At 35.6% G+C, this 16,956-nt stretch overlaps 1 protein-coding gene across 1 annotated transcript; it reads left to right on the plus strand.

Annotated features, from left to right (window-relative positions):
• Positions 1-7,319: 7,319 nt before the first annotated feature.
• LOC147499200 (peroxidase 24-like) lies at positions 7,320-8,901 on the plus strand. Its single transcript, XM_086559109.1, is given in 6 exon segments — positions 7,320-7,509; positions 7,512-7,531; positions 7,662-7,853; positions 8,036-8,201; positions 8,455-8,742; positions 8,745-8,901. Coding segments are annotated over 6 exon segments (975 nt in total). The 3' UTR covers positions 8,864-8,901.
• Positions 8,902-16,956: the final 8,055 nt, after the last annotated feature.

Raw genomic sequence — 16,956 nt, forward strand, 5'->3', positions numbered from 1 at the left:
TATCACACTCTCCATCGTCTAGTTAACAAGGTTCCATTTATTTCTTGTTCTGAAAATAAAACTTGTAATATTTGCCCTCAAGCAAAACAAACTCGTTTATCTTTTCCTTTGAGTTCAATTAATACTACTAGACCTTTTGCTTTGATTCATTGCGATATATGGGGCCCCTTTTCTCAACTTTCATTAAATGGTTCTCGTTATTTTTTAACCATTGTAGATGATTTTAGCCATTGCACTTGGCTCTATCTCATGCATTTTAAATCTGACACAAAACAAGTTTTGCAATATTTTTTTTCCATGGTTCACACTCAATTTCAGCATCACATACATCGTATTTTTTCTAACAACGGTGCTGAAATTTTTCCAACAATACAAGGTGTACGTTCCGATAATGGAACTGAATTTTTATCTAAAGATATGCAAATTTTTTTTTTAGACAATGGTGTCATTCACCAACGAAGTTGCGTTGGAACTCCCCAACAAAACGGGGTTGTAGAACGGAAACACCGTCATCTTCTTGAAGTAGCTAGAGCTCTTCGATTTCAGGCACATTTACCTTTAAAATTTTGGGGTGAATGCGTTCTCACAGCCACATACATCATTAACAAACTACCAACTCCTCTTTTATCACACAAATCCCCACAAGAAATTTTGTTTGGTTCAAAACCTGATTATTCTCGCTTACGAGTTTTTGACAGCTTATGTTTTATGCACAATAATAACATTCAACATAAATTTGATAAGAGGGCTAAACCTGGGGTGTTTCTTGGCTATCCACATGCACAAAAAGGTTATCGCATTTTTGATATTACAACTAATGCTATATCTACTTCTCGCCAGGTTACTTTTCATGAAGGTATTTTTCCCTTTCGTGACATACCCATATCACCAATACAATCCTCTCCTGTTTTACCGTTATCCTTAGATGACAATCCTTCATATGATGATAGTCCAACAGATATTCCACGTTCCCTCCCAAGTAATTATGGAATCACAATTCCTTTACTCAATGAATCCTGCCCCACACCTCCTTCACAAAATACACCTGTCACTGAAACTTCCAATACCAGTCCATCCTTGGCTGCTCAACCAACAACTATACCATCTAATTCCACACAAACTTCTCCATCTACTAGTACACCACCTCCTGATAAGACAGAAAGAATTCGGCGACCTCCTCCTTATTTGGTTAAGCACTACATATGCTCTACAGCTAGTCATGAATGTTCCCCTTCTTCATCTAACTCCAAGTTGAAAGGTACACCATATCCTCTTAACCAATATACTTCTAATGTTAATTTTTCTGCTGCACACAAGTCGTTTCTTTCCACTATTTGTTCTACAGATGAACCAAAATCATATTCCCAAGCTGTTAAAATACCTCAATGGAAGGATGTTATGACAAAGGAAATTGAAGCCCTGGAAAAGAACAATAACACATGGACACTTATATCTCTCCCTCCCAACAAACAGGCAATCCCTTGCAAATGGGTTTTCAGAAACAAGTATCGATCTGACGGTACTCTTGAGCGTCCTAAAGCACGATTAGTTGCTAAGGGCTTTACTCAGATTCATGGGCTAGATTACCATGATACTTTCGCACCAGTTGCCAAATTGGTCACCGTTCGTGTTTTACTATCTATTGCATCTGTTAAACGTTGGTCTCTACACCAACTTGATGTTAATAATGCTTTTCTACAAGGTGATCTACATGAAGAGGTTTATATGACACTTCCACCCGGTTTTGCTCGAAAGGGGGACACTCGTGTTTGTAAGCTCAACAAATCAATTTATGGTTTGAAACAAGCTTCTCGCCAATGGTTTGCCAAGTTCTCTTCTATACTACTTGCTGCAGGCTTTTCTCAATCCAAGTCTGATTATCCTCTTTTTATTTATCATAAAGGCAGTTCTTCGATTTTTCTTCTCATCTATGTGGACGATATTATTATCACTGGCAATGATGAATATGCTATTAAACAATTCAAACAATTTCTCGAAGCAAAGTTTTACATCAAAGACTTGGGGAAATTGAAATATTTCCTTGGCATTGAGGTAGCTCACTCACACAAGGGCCTTTTAATCTCTCAAAGGAAATATATTTTAGACATTCTCAAAGATACCGGTTTTCTTGGTGGACGGGTTGCTGATTTTCCTATGGAGCAGAAACTCAGATTATCTAAAGAGAGTGGTACATTGCTTCCTGACCCGACTACATATCGTCGCTTAGTGGGCCGCCTTATTTATCTAACGGTGACACGCCCAGATATTAATTATTCAGTTAACATTCTAAGCCAGTTTATGCAATCCCCTCGCACTACGCATCTTGATGCAGCTCACCGAGTGATTCGCTATTTGAAAGGCTCTCTTGATAAAGGGATATTTTTATCCTCTTCTAGCAAACTTCAATTACGTGGTTACTGTGACTCTGATTGGGCAGGATGCCCAGATACTAGACGATCAACCACTGGTTATTGTACTTTTTTGGGATCTAATATTGTTTCATGGAAAACTAAGAAACAAGTCACAATATCCCGTTCTTCTGCCGAAGCTGAGTATAGGGCTATGGCAACTCTCACTTGTGAATTACAGTGGTTACAATACTTGTTACGTGATTTTGGAATTTCTCATCCATCTCCCATCAGTATGTTCTATGATAACAAAGTTGCACTGCATATTGCCAACAACCCTGTTTTTCACGAGCACACTAAACACATAGAACTTGATTGTCACTTCATTATAGAGAAGATTCAGTCCAAGCTTTTAGCTCCTCAATTTATATCTTCCAGTGCTCAGCTCGCAGACGTTTTTACAAAACCATTAGGCAGAGATCAATTTGACAATTTGATTGGCAAGCTGTGCGTTCAGTCCTTGAACGGTCCACCTTGAGGGGGACTATTAATATATCTGTACACTCCAACAAATCAGGAAAATACTTGATAAGAGTTGGACTTTGTACTCTTTTATTCAGTTCTCGTTAGATAAGTAGAGATAGTTAGATAAGTAGAGAGAATCTCTCAACTCAGTTGTAATCTCCTATTCCTATTTAAATACCTCTAAATCAATTAAAGGAAAGATATCTTTGAGGAACTTAACCTACGATGTATTCACAGAATCTGTTGGACAACAATGTCAGAATTTGAAAAAACAATTAAAACAAATGCTTGTGAATTGTAAACAAGAAATGGGGCTCAGCCCCTTGGTTTTAATCCGGATGAGTGTAAACCCCTTCATATCGGCCCATACCACATAACCTCCCTATTTATCAGCTCATATCACAAAAACTCCCTGTTTTCCAATATCAGCGAAATTCCAGTCCGATTTCTATTTCCTATTTTATTTTATTACCTTTTTTACCCTTCTTCCATATTTGGATCAGATCTCATTGCTTGAAGCTTCTCATCCAAATTAAAAACCTCCTTCTCCATTTCACTGACCTCTTCAGCCTCAACATCATTTTTCGCCTCCAACTTCTCAACAAATTTCAAAGATCCAACTTCACAACAGAATCGTCATCACCACTTATGATCACTGTACTACGCGATTTGAACAAGCCAATTATAACACCAAGAAGAGAAGGCCAAGCATGAGGAGTAAGGAAAGGATGGAATGCTTAGGTGGAGTGATGTACAGAAGATGAAGTATACATGGAGAGTGGCCCAGGAGCTCATGAGAGTGACTCATCCAGTATTTGGGAATTTTAAGAAAACTACTAAAGATACCAGCTTTGGTGGTTTTGAGATGTGTTGTGTTGAAGATGTGGTGTGCTGGAATGCTATGATTGATGGGTATGTGAAATATAGTGAAATGGAGCTAGCTAAGTTGGTTTTTGAGAGAATGGTGTGTAGAGATGTTGTGTCTTGGAATACTATGATTAATGGATATGCATTGGTTGGGAGTATTAAGGAAGCAAAGAGGTTGTTTGATGAGATGCCTGAAAGAAATGTGGTTTATTGGAATTCTATGTTGGCAGGGTATGTTAAATGTGGTGATTATGTATTAATCATGTTGATATGCATGGAGCTGGATGCAGGTGGTCACAAAACAGGCTTCGGTACACAGATGCAAGGCTATTATTGACATGAAGGAGAAGGAGCGTCCCAGTCTACCCAATTGTCATGAATGATGAAACCTTGCATGAACATGTGGAAATGGTTGGCGACACACTTACTCGATTCCGGAAATGTCAAGTTGTGTAACAAGGTGTTGGCAAGTGAAGACTTTGCTTTCTATCAAGAAGTGATTCCTGGTGTAATGTTTAGTATTGGAATCATAAATGAGGAGTTGGGTTCAGTTCACTCGCCACAGTCCCCTTATTTTTTCCTTGATGAAGATGCCCTTCCCATCGGGTTTCTTTGTTATCCACATAAGCTTGCAGAGATTTCTGATTTTCATGTGGAAATTTAAATTTACATAGTAGTTTGACATATGAAAATTTAATTTTAGATTGTAGTTTGATATATGAAAATTTGAATTTACATAGTAGTTTGATATAAGAAAATTAGAATTTACATATGAAAATTTAAATTTACATAATAATTTGTGAAACAAAACATGTCTGACGAAAAAACATTTGTACTATGCAAACTTAAATTTACATAGTCACTAGAGCTATGAAAACTTAAATTTACATAGTAACTTGATCTATGAAAATTTAAATTTATTTAGAAGAGTGTGTTTACATGCAAGTATGCAACACAAATAAGAAACTATGCATGATAAATTGTTTTCACATAACATTTCTTTGAAATTGACCAATCTAATATCTGACAAACGAACTCATGTAATTTTATACAACCTGTTAAAATGTATTTTCATCTAGAACTTATCTATGTAAATTTAAATTTACACAATAATTTGATCTATGAAAAGTTAAATTTTCATAGAGAAAACAAATCATAACCTATGCAAAATTATTTTTACACAATATATTTTTTGAAACAAAACAAACCCAACTGTTTTACCAACCTGAAAAGATATAAAACAGGGTTCCCATTACATCATTTACCAACAACACATTAAGCCAAATCAGCCTTTTTTACATCCGAATTCTAACAATTGTAGTCATTACATCAAAGATCTAATAACAAATCCACCAAGAACTGATTAAACAAAAATCAACTCATCATTTCTTGCATTCTTCTTTTAGATCCCATATTCATTGTTGAGATATGGTCCTCGACTCTAAGCCTTTTCTTAAAATCTGCTACAACCCCAAGCGTAGGTAATGCGAGAAGCTCTAAAGGTCTTGTAACGACTTATTCTCGTTTTCCTTACATTTACAATGAGAGAAAACCAATTAATAACAAAGACTATCTATGCAAAGTTTAAAATAACATAAATAAATTAATCATAAATTTAAAAGTCTGAGTAAAACTACTATGCACATTTAAGAATGCAGAGTAAAACTACTATACAAATTTAAGAATACAGAGTAAAACTATCACCACATATTACACAAACATGAAAAAACAGAGTAAAAACACTACGCAAATTTAAGAATATAGAGAAAAAACTACTACGAAAATATAAAAATGCATAGTAAAACTACTACATACACAAACATAAAAATTCATAATAAACCCAAACTTGAAATTGCAAAACTATGAAAACTATAAAATACAGAGTGAAATCACTAAACAAATGTAAATTCGTATTTACAAACTAACTCACATATGAAAATTCATTTTTTCATACAAATTTCTAAAAATAGGATTAAAAGTTGAAGATTCTCACCAGATTTGGTTTGTTTGCCGTAGTTTTTGGAGCAGCCATCTTCTTAATTTAATCTCCATCTCTTCTAGAACTTGAAAGTTTGATTTTTGTTTGCAAAATTATTGTTTTCCCAAAAGAAGTCGGAGATTTTCCAATGGGTTATGGTTTAGATATGCTTTTTAAATAACCAAACTTCTTGTTTTGATTTTGGTAGTGTTTTATGACAAAGAAATTGATATTTCACATCTGAATAGCGAGATGTTTCTACACTAATTCAAAAATGAGAAATTTTTGGAACTGAAATAGAGAACAGAAGAAGGTGGACTGGTGTAGATGACGGGGGTATTCAGGTCATTATTAGTTTTATTTTCTTATTTCGAAAAACAGGGAGGTTTTGTGGATTAGTCCGCAAGCGAGGGTTTTTTAAGTAACTGAATCAAGTTGAGGGAGATTTATCCCAAAACCTGGAATTGTAAATGACAATTATATAATTGGTTGTTGCATATAGTTAGCTACTTAGCTGGATTGGAGTTTAAGTGGAGTAAAATTTGTGGAACATTTAAATCATATAGCTAAATATATATTACAATTTCTCTTAAAATGTACGAATTTTTTAAATCCGAATATTTATTTCAAAATGTTTAATTCTCATATAAAACATACTACAAGTTATTAACAAAACATACTACAAGTTATTAAAGTATTGCGAATTTTTTACTGAATTTTCCCCGAATTGCTAACAAAGGCCTCAAGTACGTAAACGAACCTTAGACCTAAACCGAGTCTGAATATAGCTCAGTTCGTATATCAGGACTGGGGAAGGGTGGGTGTTTGCTAGTTTTCCATAAAAGTTATAAGATCCTCTCATCGTGTAACATATCATATGATGTATTATGTACGTATAAATGTATAATAACACCTGAGTTACAGGTAATGATGTATAGGAGAAGTTTATCGAAAAAAAAAATGATGTATAGGAGAAGCAGAGATTTATTTGTTAATATTTACAAGTCAATGGGTATAAAATTATGCCAACACCAAAGAATCGATCAGAAAGTGTTTACCAGCAAGGACACTCAAAGTGTGGCTTACTGTTCTAATTAGTATGTTACCACCGTAGTATTCTTCTGTTAATTATTCTCTATGATGTTCCATGTTCCTATTTATAAATCAACTTTACCTTAACTCCTTAAGCGCATATGGGAAGACCACCATATAGCTTATAAATGTTGGTTTCTTTACTCATAACATTTTATTTATTTGTAGTTAATCAAACAGGATATTGGTTAGCTGACTTGCTTACTAAATTTGTCACAGTACAAGATATAAATTATTTATCCAGGATTAATTCAGTGAATAAAAAACTATGATATATCATACAAACCATGATTGAGTTGACTCTGAATATATAATTTATTTCTACCATGCAACATGGATATAGATGTGGCCTAGGTAGAAGATAAACAAATAAGCATAACTGGCAAAACTTGATGAAGAATTAAGATAAGTTTATGCTTGTAGTGTCTATAAAGGTGAGCACCATTTAGTGTTGATTATTATTAGCTCATTCACCTAGAACTTCTTGGCTAACTTTGGTCCTTCACAAGATGAAGACAAACTTTGTTCTGCTTTCAGTTATTCTTGTAGTTCTTGGAGTATTTAGTAATTGCAATGCAGCTGAATTAAGGTGGAATTTCTATCACAAAACATGTCCACAAGCTGGAAGGATAGTCAGGAATATCACTTGGAGTAGGGTCGCATCTGACCTTAGTCTGGCACCAAAACTACTTAGGGTGCACTACACGATTGCTTTGTTAGGGTATGATTTATATGCAGGGATCCATATGAAACTCAACATCTGTCTAGCTAGTAAAATTTACGGATTGTATCATAGAAAAGTAATATCAGAAACTTAATAAATAGTAACATTTTAAAGTTTTTTTGGGCAGGGATGTGATGCATCATTACTACTAAATTCGACCTCGACAAATGCAGTAGAGAAAGAAGCCAGACCAAACTTATCTTTATCTGGTTATGATGTAATAGATGATATAAAAACAAGATTGGAGCAAGAATGTCCGGACACTGTCTCATGTGCTGATATTGTTGCTCTAGCAGCCCGAGACGCAGTTTCATATCAAGTAAGTTTTAGTTCGAAAACCTTGATTACATATAAATCGCATAATTAGGCCGTGGAGAATTCAAAGCTAACTGTAGAGTGTAGAAGTGTAATCTTTCTTTAAAAGTGTACATAAATATGCATGTACTATATTTGTTCACTCACATACTCAAATATGTGAATATGTGAAATGCCATTTTGTAGTTCCAGAGACCAATTTGGAGAGTCTTGAAAGGGAGAAGAGATGGAATAATATCAAGTGCATCTGAGGCCAACATCAATTTACCTTCACCATTTTCAAATTTCACCACCCTCAAACAACTCTTTTCCAGTAAAGGACTCAATGTCATAGACCTCGTGACTTTGTCAGGTAACAAGAAGATTGACCATAATAAATATGCCCATATATATGTGCATGATGAATTGCTATGAATTAATGATTGAACTGATTTAAGAGCTTCTCCTACTTGGCAACTTCTCACTTATCTGACTAATGCACTACTCGATCCTTCGTGTATGAGTGCAAAGACATATTTCAAGCATGTAAATATACTGCCGTGCATGCCTGCTTGATTTAATTTCCATATATGCCCCCTATCATGAACAAATATATGAATGAACAGGTGCACATACCATTGGAGTGTCCCACTGTGGCGTTATTGGACGCAGGCTCAATTTTACAGGAAAAGGCGATGTAGATCCCTCTCTGGATCCAACTTACGCAGAATTCCTTAGGACTAAATGTTCCAGGACAACGCCAACGACTATACTAGAGATGGACCCTCAAAGCTCCACCTCTTTTGATAGCCATTACTACAGGAATCTCAATGAAAACAGAGGTTTATTCCAATCCGATGCAGCTCTTCTTAATGATCCAACTTCAGCCGTGATCAGCGAACTCCTAGAAAATCCTGCATTTTCTTTGCTCAATTTGCACGGTCAATGCAAAATATGGGAGCAATGCAAGTACTAACTGGTGATGACGGCGAGATTAGAAAGCAATGCGGCGTGATAAATTCTAAGTTACAGTAATATTCTTGTTGATTTTTACATTTACATGTTGAATAACTAAGCACTAGCTACGAAAGCCAGTCGTTTATCTGCCAATGTAATTAACTGATGTACATCGCTCAGTAATTAAATTACATACCACCATTACACAAATGTTACAATTTCAGTTGAAAACTTGAAACACATTCATTTTATGTCCAGCCCTGTTGATGTGCACGAATTATTGTAAGATTGGAGAAATAGCTGGTAACCTTTTTCTGCACGCAAATAAGGAATTGTATTACGAATAAAAGAATGTGTTACTGAGAGAGAATAAGATTACATTGCATTTGACTTAACATAATCTAAAATAGGATCGAAAGGGGCACTCCACTCTCAGAACAAAACCTAGTAGAATGTCACTCCAAACAGCTTGTCCATTATCAAGAGTTGAGGCATGCCTTGCTGCAGCGTCAACTCCAAAGTTAGCTTCGCGAAAGGTATGAGTTATTCTCCAGGAGCTAAGTTTAATTTGAAGTGGCTATTTTCCATCTTGCTCTGATCTTCCATGGCGTGTTCTCTCCCATAAGACTCTAAGCCATGCTGATGAATCACATTCTATCCATAATTTTGACCATCCTCTACGCACAGCTAGCATGTTCTGCTGCTAAGATGATTGCCCAATATTCTGCTTCAAAGTTTGTTACTACTCCAAGCCCTTGTGTGAGACCACCTAGTAGCTGATTTTCTTTATCCCTAAAGAGAACACCAGCACCTCCATTGCCTGGGTTGCCAATAGAGGAGTCGTTGGTGTTGGCTTTTATCTCCTCGTCTTCTGGCAAGATCCACTTGACCTCTTTGATTATAGGAGCTGCTGCAGGCTTGCAAGTGACCCCCAATCTGTGACGCAATGCTAGTTCATGTACAATATTATGCATAATGGCTTTGGACAGCCATGATGCTATTGTCACTTCCTTAAGAATATCTCTTCTGAATCGATCTCTATTGAAAGATCTCTCTTCAAAAATAAAATTGTTTCTAGTTTGCACGCCTGCACCGTGATATGCACCACACCGGCCACTACAAAACTAATGACCTTCACCAACAGACTACAATCGGGAAAGAGAATACCCAACTCCCTAAAGCAGTCGAAGAGCCGTCGGAAAATGGCCAATCGGGTTAGCCTATCCACCGTTTTTGACCGTCGGAATAGGCCGTTGGCTAAAATATTCTACACCGACGGACGTGTGACTGCTACTAACTGTTGGAATGGGCCCACTGTCTATAGCCGTCGACAACATCCAAATGCTAGTAACCGTTGGGACGTTACCTATGCCGACGGTCTTTGTTGGATGCCAAAGCTGTTGTTGGACCACATGGCAATTGGCCTACAGCTGTCGGTAAAGAATGTTCCTGCGGATTGGATCCGTCGGAACATTTAATTTTTTTTAAAAAAAATATTTATTTTTCCTCTACTCACATCAAAATAAGAACCATGTACAACATAACAAAAACTCTTTCCCCCAAGATTACATTGTGAGCACCTTGACTAGATAAATATGTAGAAATGAATCAAGAAGATAAAGCTTACAAATTCGTTTAGTACACCATTGAAACGGGTAAAAACGAGGAGCAAAATTGTTTTAAAGCTTACAAATACTAACACAATATATTGTCTACTAAACCTCAATAGTTCTTACTCTTGTTGAAGTGTCGGGAGTAGCTTAAGATGAAATTGCTGATTTCAGGTATGCAATGAGATCGGCACATTCATGAGCCTTCTTAAGTCCATGAAAAACCATATTTGTTCAAGGAATGTACTACAAAGCAGAAGAGATACAGCTATTGAGTTATATGAGATCCAAACATCATATTATGTTCAAGCAAAGACAATTTAATATTTCAAAGCTTTGAGTTTAATTGTTTATACAAATGAAAAAATGTATACAACTACACACCTTCTTTAGGTTGTGCAGACATTCATTTAAGGTTGGGTCTTCCCATTTTATAGCCATGTTTTTGTTTGTAGCGGATAATATAGCTAGCCCTAGGAAATCAGACTAGTATCTAAAATTCCAAGGAAACTACTAACATACGGTATTTAGCCAAGTCAAAGCTTTTGTTGAATTAAAGATGCAAAAGAAACTAAAGAATGGGTAGGTTCAAAATCGTCTTTCGTAAATTCCACAACACTAAACCTTTCTAGTTAGTTTAATCTATCTAAACCAACAAACTCAATATTGTTTCTGAATGCTAAGACTGCTGCCATTGAGGGTACTTCAAGCCAAATTTTGTCCCAGCTTTGAGCAAAGGCAATGTCTCCTAGTAACCTAAACATCCCACTTACTAAATGACACAAACCGATGCTTGCAATTGTACGTCTGACAAGCATAGATCCCCTGTTATTCCTTCTAGGCAACACGACTCACATAGAAAAGCCGTATCTTGGAATCTATTGTGGTATGTGGTCAACTAAGATACAACTAAGAAAAGCAGTACCTTGCCAATGCAATGAGTTGGAAGAAACATAACATCACTTGGTTTATGATTGTTCAATGGCTCAGAAGTTATGGGGCATTGCCACTATGATTAGCATCATTCACACCGTGACACCATCTCCTACAACTTCACTAGCTATTTCACGTTCGTGTTCTATAAAACCAGAAACATAAGCAGAGTAAGCAAAAACCAAATAAATAATTAATAATTTAAAATCTCATGAACTAATAGAGACAAGTACACTGTCATTTACTCGAGCTTGGGATCGGCAATGCAAACTTGACAATAGTTTGCACTGGCGGAGTTAAAAGGTGGGATTAGTAAAATATAGCTTATAACAAAATTATAATAATGCAATGTCCATTAAAAACATTACAATACATAAAACACCAAAAGTTAATAGTCATGGTTTACATATTTTACTTACTACTTTGGAGTACAAAATCCAACAAAAGACTTATGAACTTCACCAAAATATCAAATTTGAACACATTCTTACTTACACAAAATATCAAAAACCTATTTATTTGGATGGGAATCCAAATGTATCAGAACTTCACCAATATATTAGAACATCAACAGTTATTTGGGCCAAATAACACTTCCTTGAGCAATCTCGCCAAACTTTGATTTCTACACATCATGAGAAAGCGGAAGTGCAACAGTTACGCCATAAACAACATTGACATAAACCTTAAAGTTCCCCTCCTCTAATCTCTTGTCACCAAACTCAATAGTAGGATCAACATCTTGCATAATACCCCTAGCCACAACTCGAAGTGGCCAACCACCACGCAAGTCACATTCTTTACCAATGAATTCATTCACAACCTGAAATTAAAAAGAGTTGTCAATCTTTGCAACATCAAAGTGGCGATCATACCATTTAGCGTATAACTTAGATTATTACCGGCATACAGGGGGTATAACGTGCATGACTAGAGCATGGCGATGTAACATCAGGCATAGAGGTTCTTCCTTGGCTCATAAAGGCTTTCAAAATAGCTGTGTTCTCTAGAATTGAAGCCTGAAGCACATCTACCTTTTTCTCTAAGACTTTTATTTTTCTCCATCAAAGCAATATTTTGCTGCATCACAGGTTTCATCTTCTTTAGTGTTGTTTTGCACACCCCTTCCCCCAGGCCTCGAAAACGACCCCTACTATCTAGCCCAAGAACCTACAATAAATGGATAAAACTCTTAGTATCTGCAACATATATTATATAACACCAATTAATTATTCAAGGATCAAAGCTTCAAACTTGTGTGAGTGCATCATCCACTGATGTCTCTAGTGACTCCGGGTGCAAAGTAGTATAATTATCAAGCTTTCCTATTAATATGACATAGTCAAATACATAGGCCATGTTATATTTTTAAAAGTCTAACAAGAGTACATAAGAAATGATGAGAAATTTCCAGCATACTAACCACCAATTCTAGATCTTGTGGTTCCCCGCTCTTCCTTTTATGGATAAACTTGTATGACTCCACCCTTCCAATCGATGATTCAGGGAAGCCTTTTGCCATAGCCATCTCCTCTCGAGCAACAGTTGCAGATTTCCTTCCTAGACATGAAGAATTTGTTTGATTCTTACGATTGGCTGAGTTCCTACTCCTTATTACCACTAGGCATCGCCATCCGGAGTAGTTGAAGCAAATTAGTAAAAGCCTTATCACTCAACCCATTTGTGATCTTCAAATTAAGCAATTTCACGACAAATCTAAAAATGGAGAAGTCATTACATCCAGGATACAATTCAGTCATGGCTTCACGTAGATTATCATTAAACTCAACACCTTCAACAAGTTCTTCTCCCTCGGTACAACCTCCTAGATCCTCACCCAAAATAGCGTCCAAGTTATCAAGACTAATTTCTTCTGCAAGAATGGTGAATGCTGCATTCATGTCCACCACAGGTACGTTTGCTTGAAAACTTGATCCACTTTCATTGAGTTGTCATGGCCTTTCTTTCTCACTGTGCAAAAACCAGAATTTATACGTCTTGTCAAATCTATGACTAAAACAATGTATCACAATATCATTGTGACTCATTGCCGGGCCTTGGTTTCGACACTTTCTACAAGGACATGGTATAACATTCTTGTTGAAATGGTGTTCCATGGCAAAGGAACTAAAATCCTCAACACCTTTTATAAAACGTGGATCTTGAAAATTGTCCAAGTTAATCCAACTCTTGTCTATCAAACCCATTGACTCCATAACTTAATGAACTTCTAAAAGAAATAGAAAAGAGAGGAATTTAGAACAAAGAAAATAAAATAAGAACATATATATATTCATGCATCTTATAATCACTCACACCCAAACATAGCATCCAAACTCAAGATTTCATTTTTTTCCAGCCTAATTTCTATTAGTAAAGTACACCATAATTAACCTGGCCATTTAAATTAGACCAACCTTTTATCCACCACTAAATACCCATGATTAGATGCTCAGATAAAATATTCAATGCCTTTAAAAAGGACTACTCGAGCTACTCCGTCATTTCAGTTTTTATTTCTGTTTATACCCTTAAGTTATAACACTCACAAATGCTTCAATTCCACCGTCGGTCAGTTCTATTATCTTATTTATTACTTTGTTGTTTCAGGTTTCTAATGTCAAGAGAATCCTCACAGTTCTTTGATTTTTAGGCGATGTGTAATCTTCTCTTCTTAAGGTATGTGATTTTAATTAGTGTTTGGTTTTTTTTTAGTCACATATTGTTTGATGAAATGCCTATGAAGATTATCACTCATTCTCAGTTTTTCTGATGGTGTTTATGGAGCTTTTTATCATTAGGTTTTTCCTTGATCTTCATGTAGATTGTAGATTTGTTCTGCTTTATGCAAATTTTACATATAGCGACTGACACATTTTTTGTAAGACTTCATCTCTACGGTGCTTGGTGAGTACCTACTAGATATAGACAACTCAGTCCTTCTTTCATGAATTTTTCAAGGAGGATCTTAATGTTTTATTATTGTTTGTTGGTTAAATGATGTGTTGAACAAGGGAAATGATTGCATGTCGACCTTATGGTATATATTCTATTAGGGTGCTACCTATTGTAAAGCGGAAGAAGGGGAAGAATGGGTACAACTCTGAAAGGAATTGAACAACCACAAATATGAGGTATGTAAAAATGAATTCTATACTGATTGTTTAGAAACTGTTTAATAGGATGAAAATTTTATTGCAATATATGGTATCACCTCTAATTAAAACTTGTTCAAATTTGAAGTTTCGATTTTTGACGTTTTTAGTGACTGGATTGTTCTTTTTGAATGATGAATTATGTCCAAATTCCAACTGTTTTTGTTTCACCAACTATTCCAAGTTCAGCATATAGTTTACCTTAATGTTCACTAACAATATAGGCATTGCACGGTGAATATAGTAAGCACTAGGCAGGGCTACATAATTTGATTTCACACCCTTAATTCCTTTCAGAAACAAATTATGGTTCATTTTCTTTCTTCTTTCTTTTTTTGGGAACCAACTCGGCGTTGATTCTGAACAATGGCCACAAACGAGAAGGGAATGGGGCTACTAACCGAGGACAATAACTGATCGAGCTTCTCCCATGAAGCTCAAGTACACTAACAGACCAAGGGGGGAGGGGGCTACTTTAAATACATCAACTATATGGAAAGGCATCACTTTGCTGATAAAATTTCTCACATATATTGTTACAAACTTCTATTTTGTCATTTTCAGTGTAACGAGAGAAGGATAGACTTAAGGACTTATAGTCTATCATGTTCCTAATTCGTTTTGATGCTTGGTTTAGAATATCTACTACTCCCTTTTTCGTAGCATACCCCTTAGTTGATGATAAATAATAGTTCAAGATAGGGATATGAATCACTTCAAACTTTATTATATTTATGAATCTTTTTTATTCACTCTAAGGGTTGAGGGAGTAATTAACGATTGGTTTAGGGATGTCAATACATTGTTAGTGCACTCCCCGCTAGATGTCTTATGATGATTCTCTCATAAGTGTTGGATCTATAAACCAAATGTTTTATTCAGACACTTGCCATTAGAGAATAACCAACTCATATTTTTGAAGTTGTTATGTGAGGAAGAGCTCACTAAGTTGGCTACAGATTTGCAAATGAAGTAGCAAACCTTATTGGTAAATATGAACAAAGAGCTTCCTCCATCTAGCATGTGGTCTTCTCAGACCCTCATCGTATTTATATATACCATTCAGAGACTGCATGGATTTGGTAAGTTTTCATTCCATAAAATTTTGACTTAGTTTGATACCCTATATAGTTACAACATTATTCCCCAAATAAAGTTCCTTTCCCCGTTGAAGGTGGGATTTGATCTTATGGATCTTAGTTCTCGGTCATTAGAGTTTACCCAAAAAACACACTTTTACTTACATCTCATAGCAATAGGACTCAATCTATTCGGTTTTGATGGTTCATGAGGATTTTATGCCAAAACAGTCATTTTTGTTGAGATTTTGAACTTTTATAGTTTTAAAAACTCAACGTTGATTTTATTTTTTTACTTTTGTAGTATCTATTTAGGTTAGTATACTAACAAATGAGTTTCTTGCACACTTAAGGCTGAAAGAGAAGTAGGGAGCCCGTTGGAGATAAATGTGCAGGCATTAGATATAAATGGTTTATCTACTAAACAAGAAAGAGCTTCTAGCACGTTTCTACCACCTTGTGTGTTCTGTGCAAATTAAAATTTGGTTTAAGCAATGGATCCTTTTTTAGGGAGTATCAAAAAAATAATGCATTTTAATATCTCAATGATCTCAATTACTCTTACTAAAGGAAGATCTCACAATTTTATTATCCACATTTATATTTCTGTTTTGCATTATTCAGGAACCATTGAAAACTGCGAAAGGGCGTCAACTTCTTCTGATTTTGATTTGTGTTCCGATTAGCACTGGTAAGTGGCAACATCAAATTGAAATTGGACAGGGTTGGATTGGTCGATTAATTCCACAATGGATGGATCATATCGGATGAAACTTAATTCTAGACTCAGATCTATATCTTATTCACTTGGAGGTAATACATGCCTCATTATAGTTTAAGAATTATATGAATAAATAAATAATACTTCCAGTTAACATTTCGTCTTATTGTGCTTCTTATAGGAGCATAAGATTGTAGATGCCGGCCATTCCAATTGGCAAAAGGCTTCGAGTTATCAAGTGATCTGATCTGATCTGTAACACCACTCGAAAGTTTTCATAACACTTTCCAAATTCACAGGGGTTTTTCGTTGGAGTAAAAATGTCTAAATCTGGCATTTACCAACAGGTATCATCTATCTTCTTCATCAATTAGTTTTTATTATTGATTTGTAGATTGTTCTTAATTTCTCTTAGAAGATGGTGGATTTTATTGCTGGAATTTGGAACTCCACATTCCTTAATTATGTTTTTCTATTCTACAGGCTGGTGGCGTACAACGTCAATCAATAGAGTTAGAGTGTTTGTTTACAATAATCATTTTGGTTTTGGAACAACATCAGTTTGTGTTATCTTCTCAAATGGAACAATTTCTCAAAAGGTATATTCACATTATCAAAATGCTATCCCATTTGTTGTAGCTTTGCAACTTATATAACTTCATCATTTGACCCA

This window comes from Coptis chinensis, chromosome 5, assembly GCF_015680905.1.
Source record: "Coptis chinensis isolate HL-2020 chromosome 5, ASM1568090v1, whole genome shotgun sequence".
Taxonomy (NCBI): Eukaryota; Viridiplantae; Streptophyta; class Magnoliopsida; order Ranunculales; family Ranunculaceae; genus Coptis; species Coptis chinensis.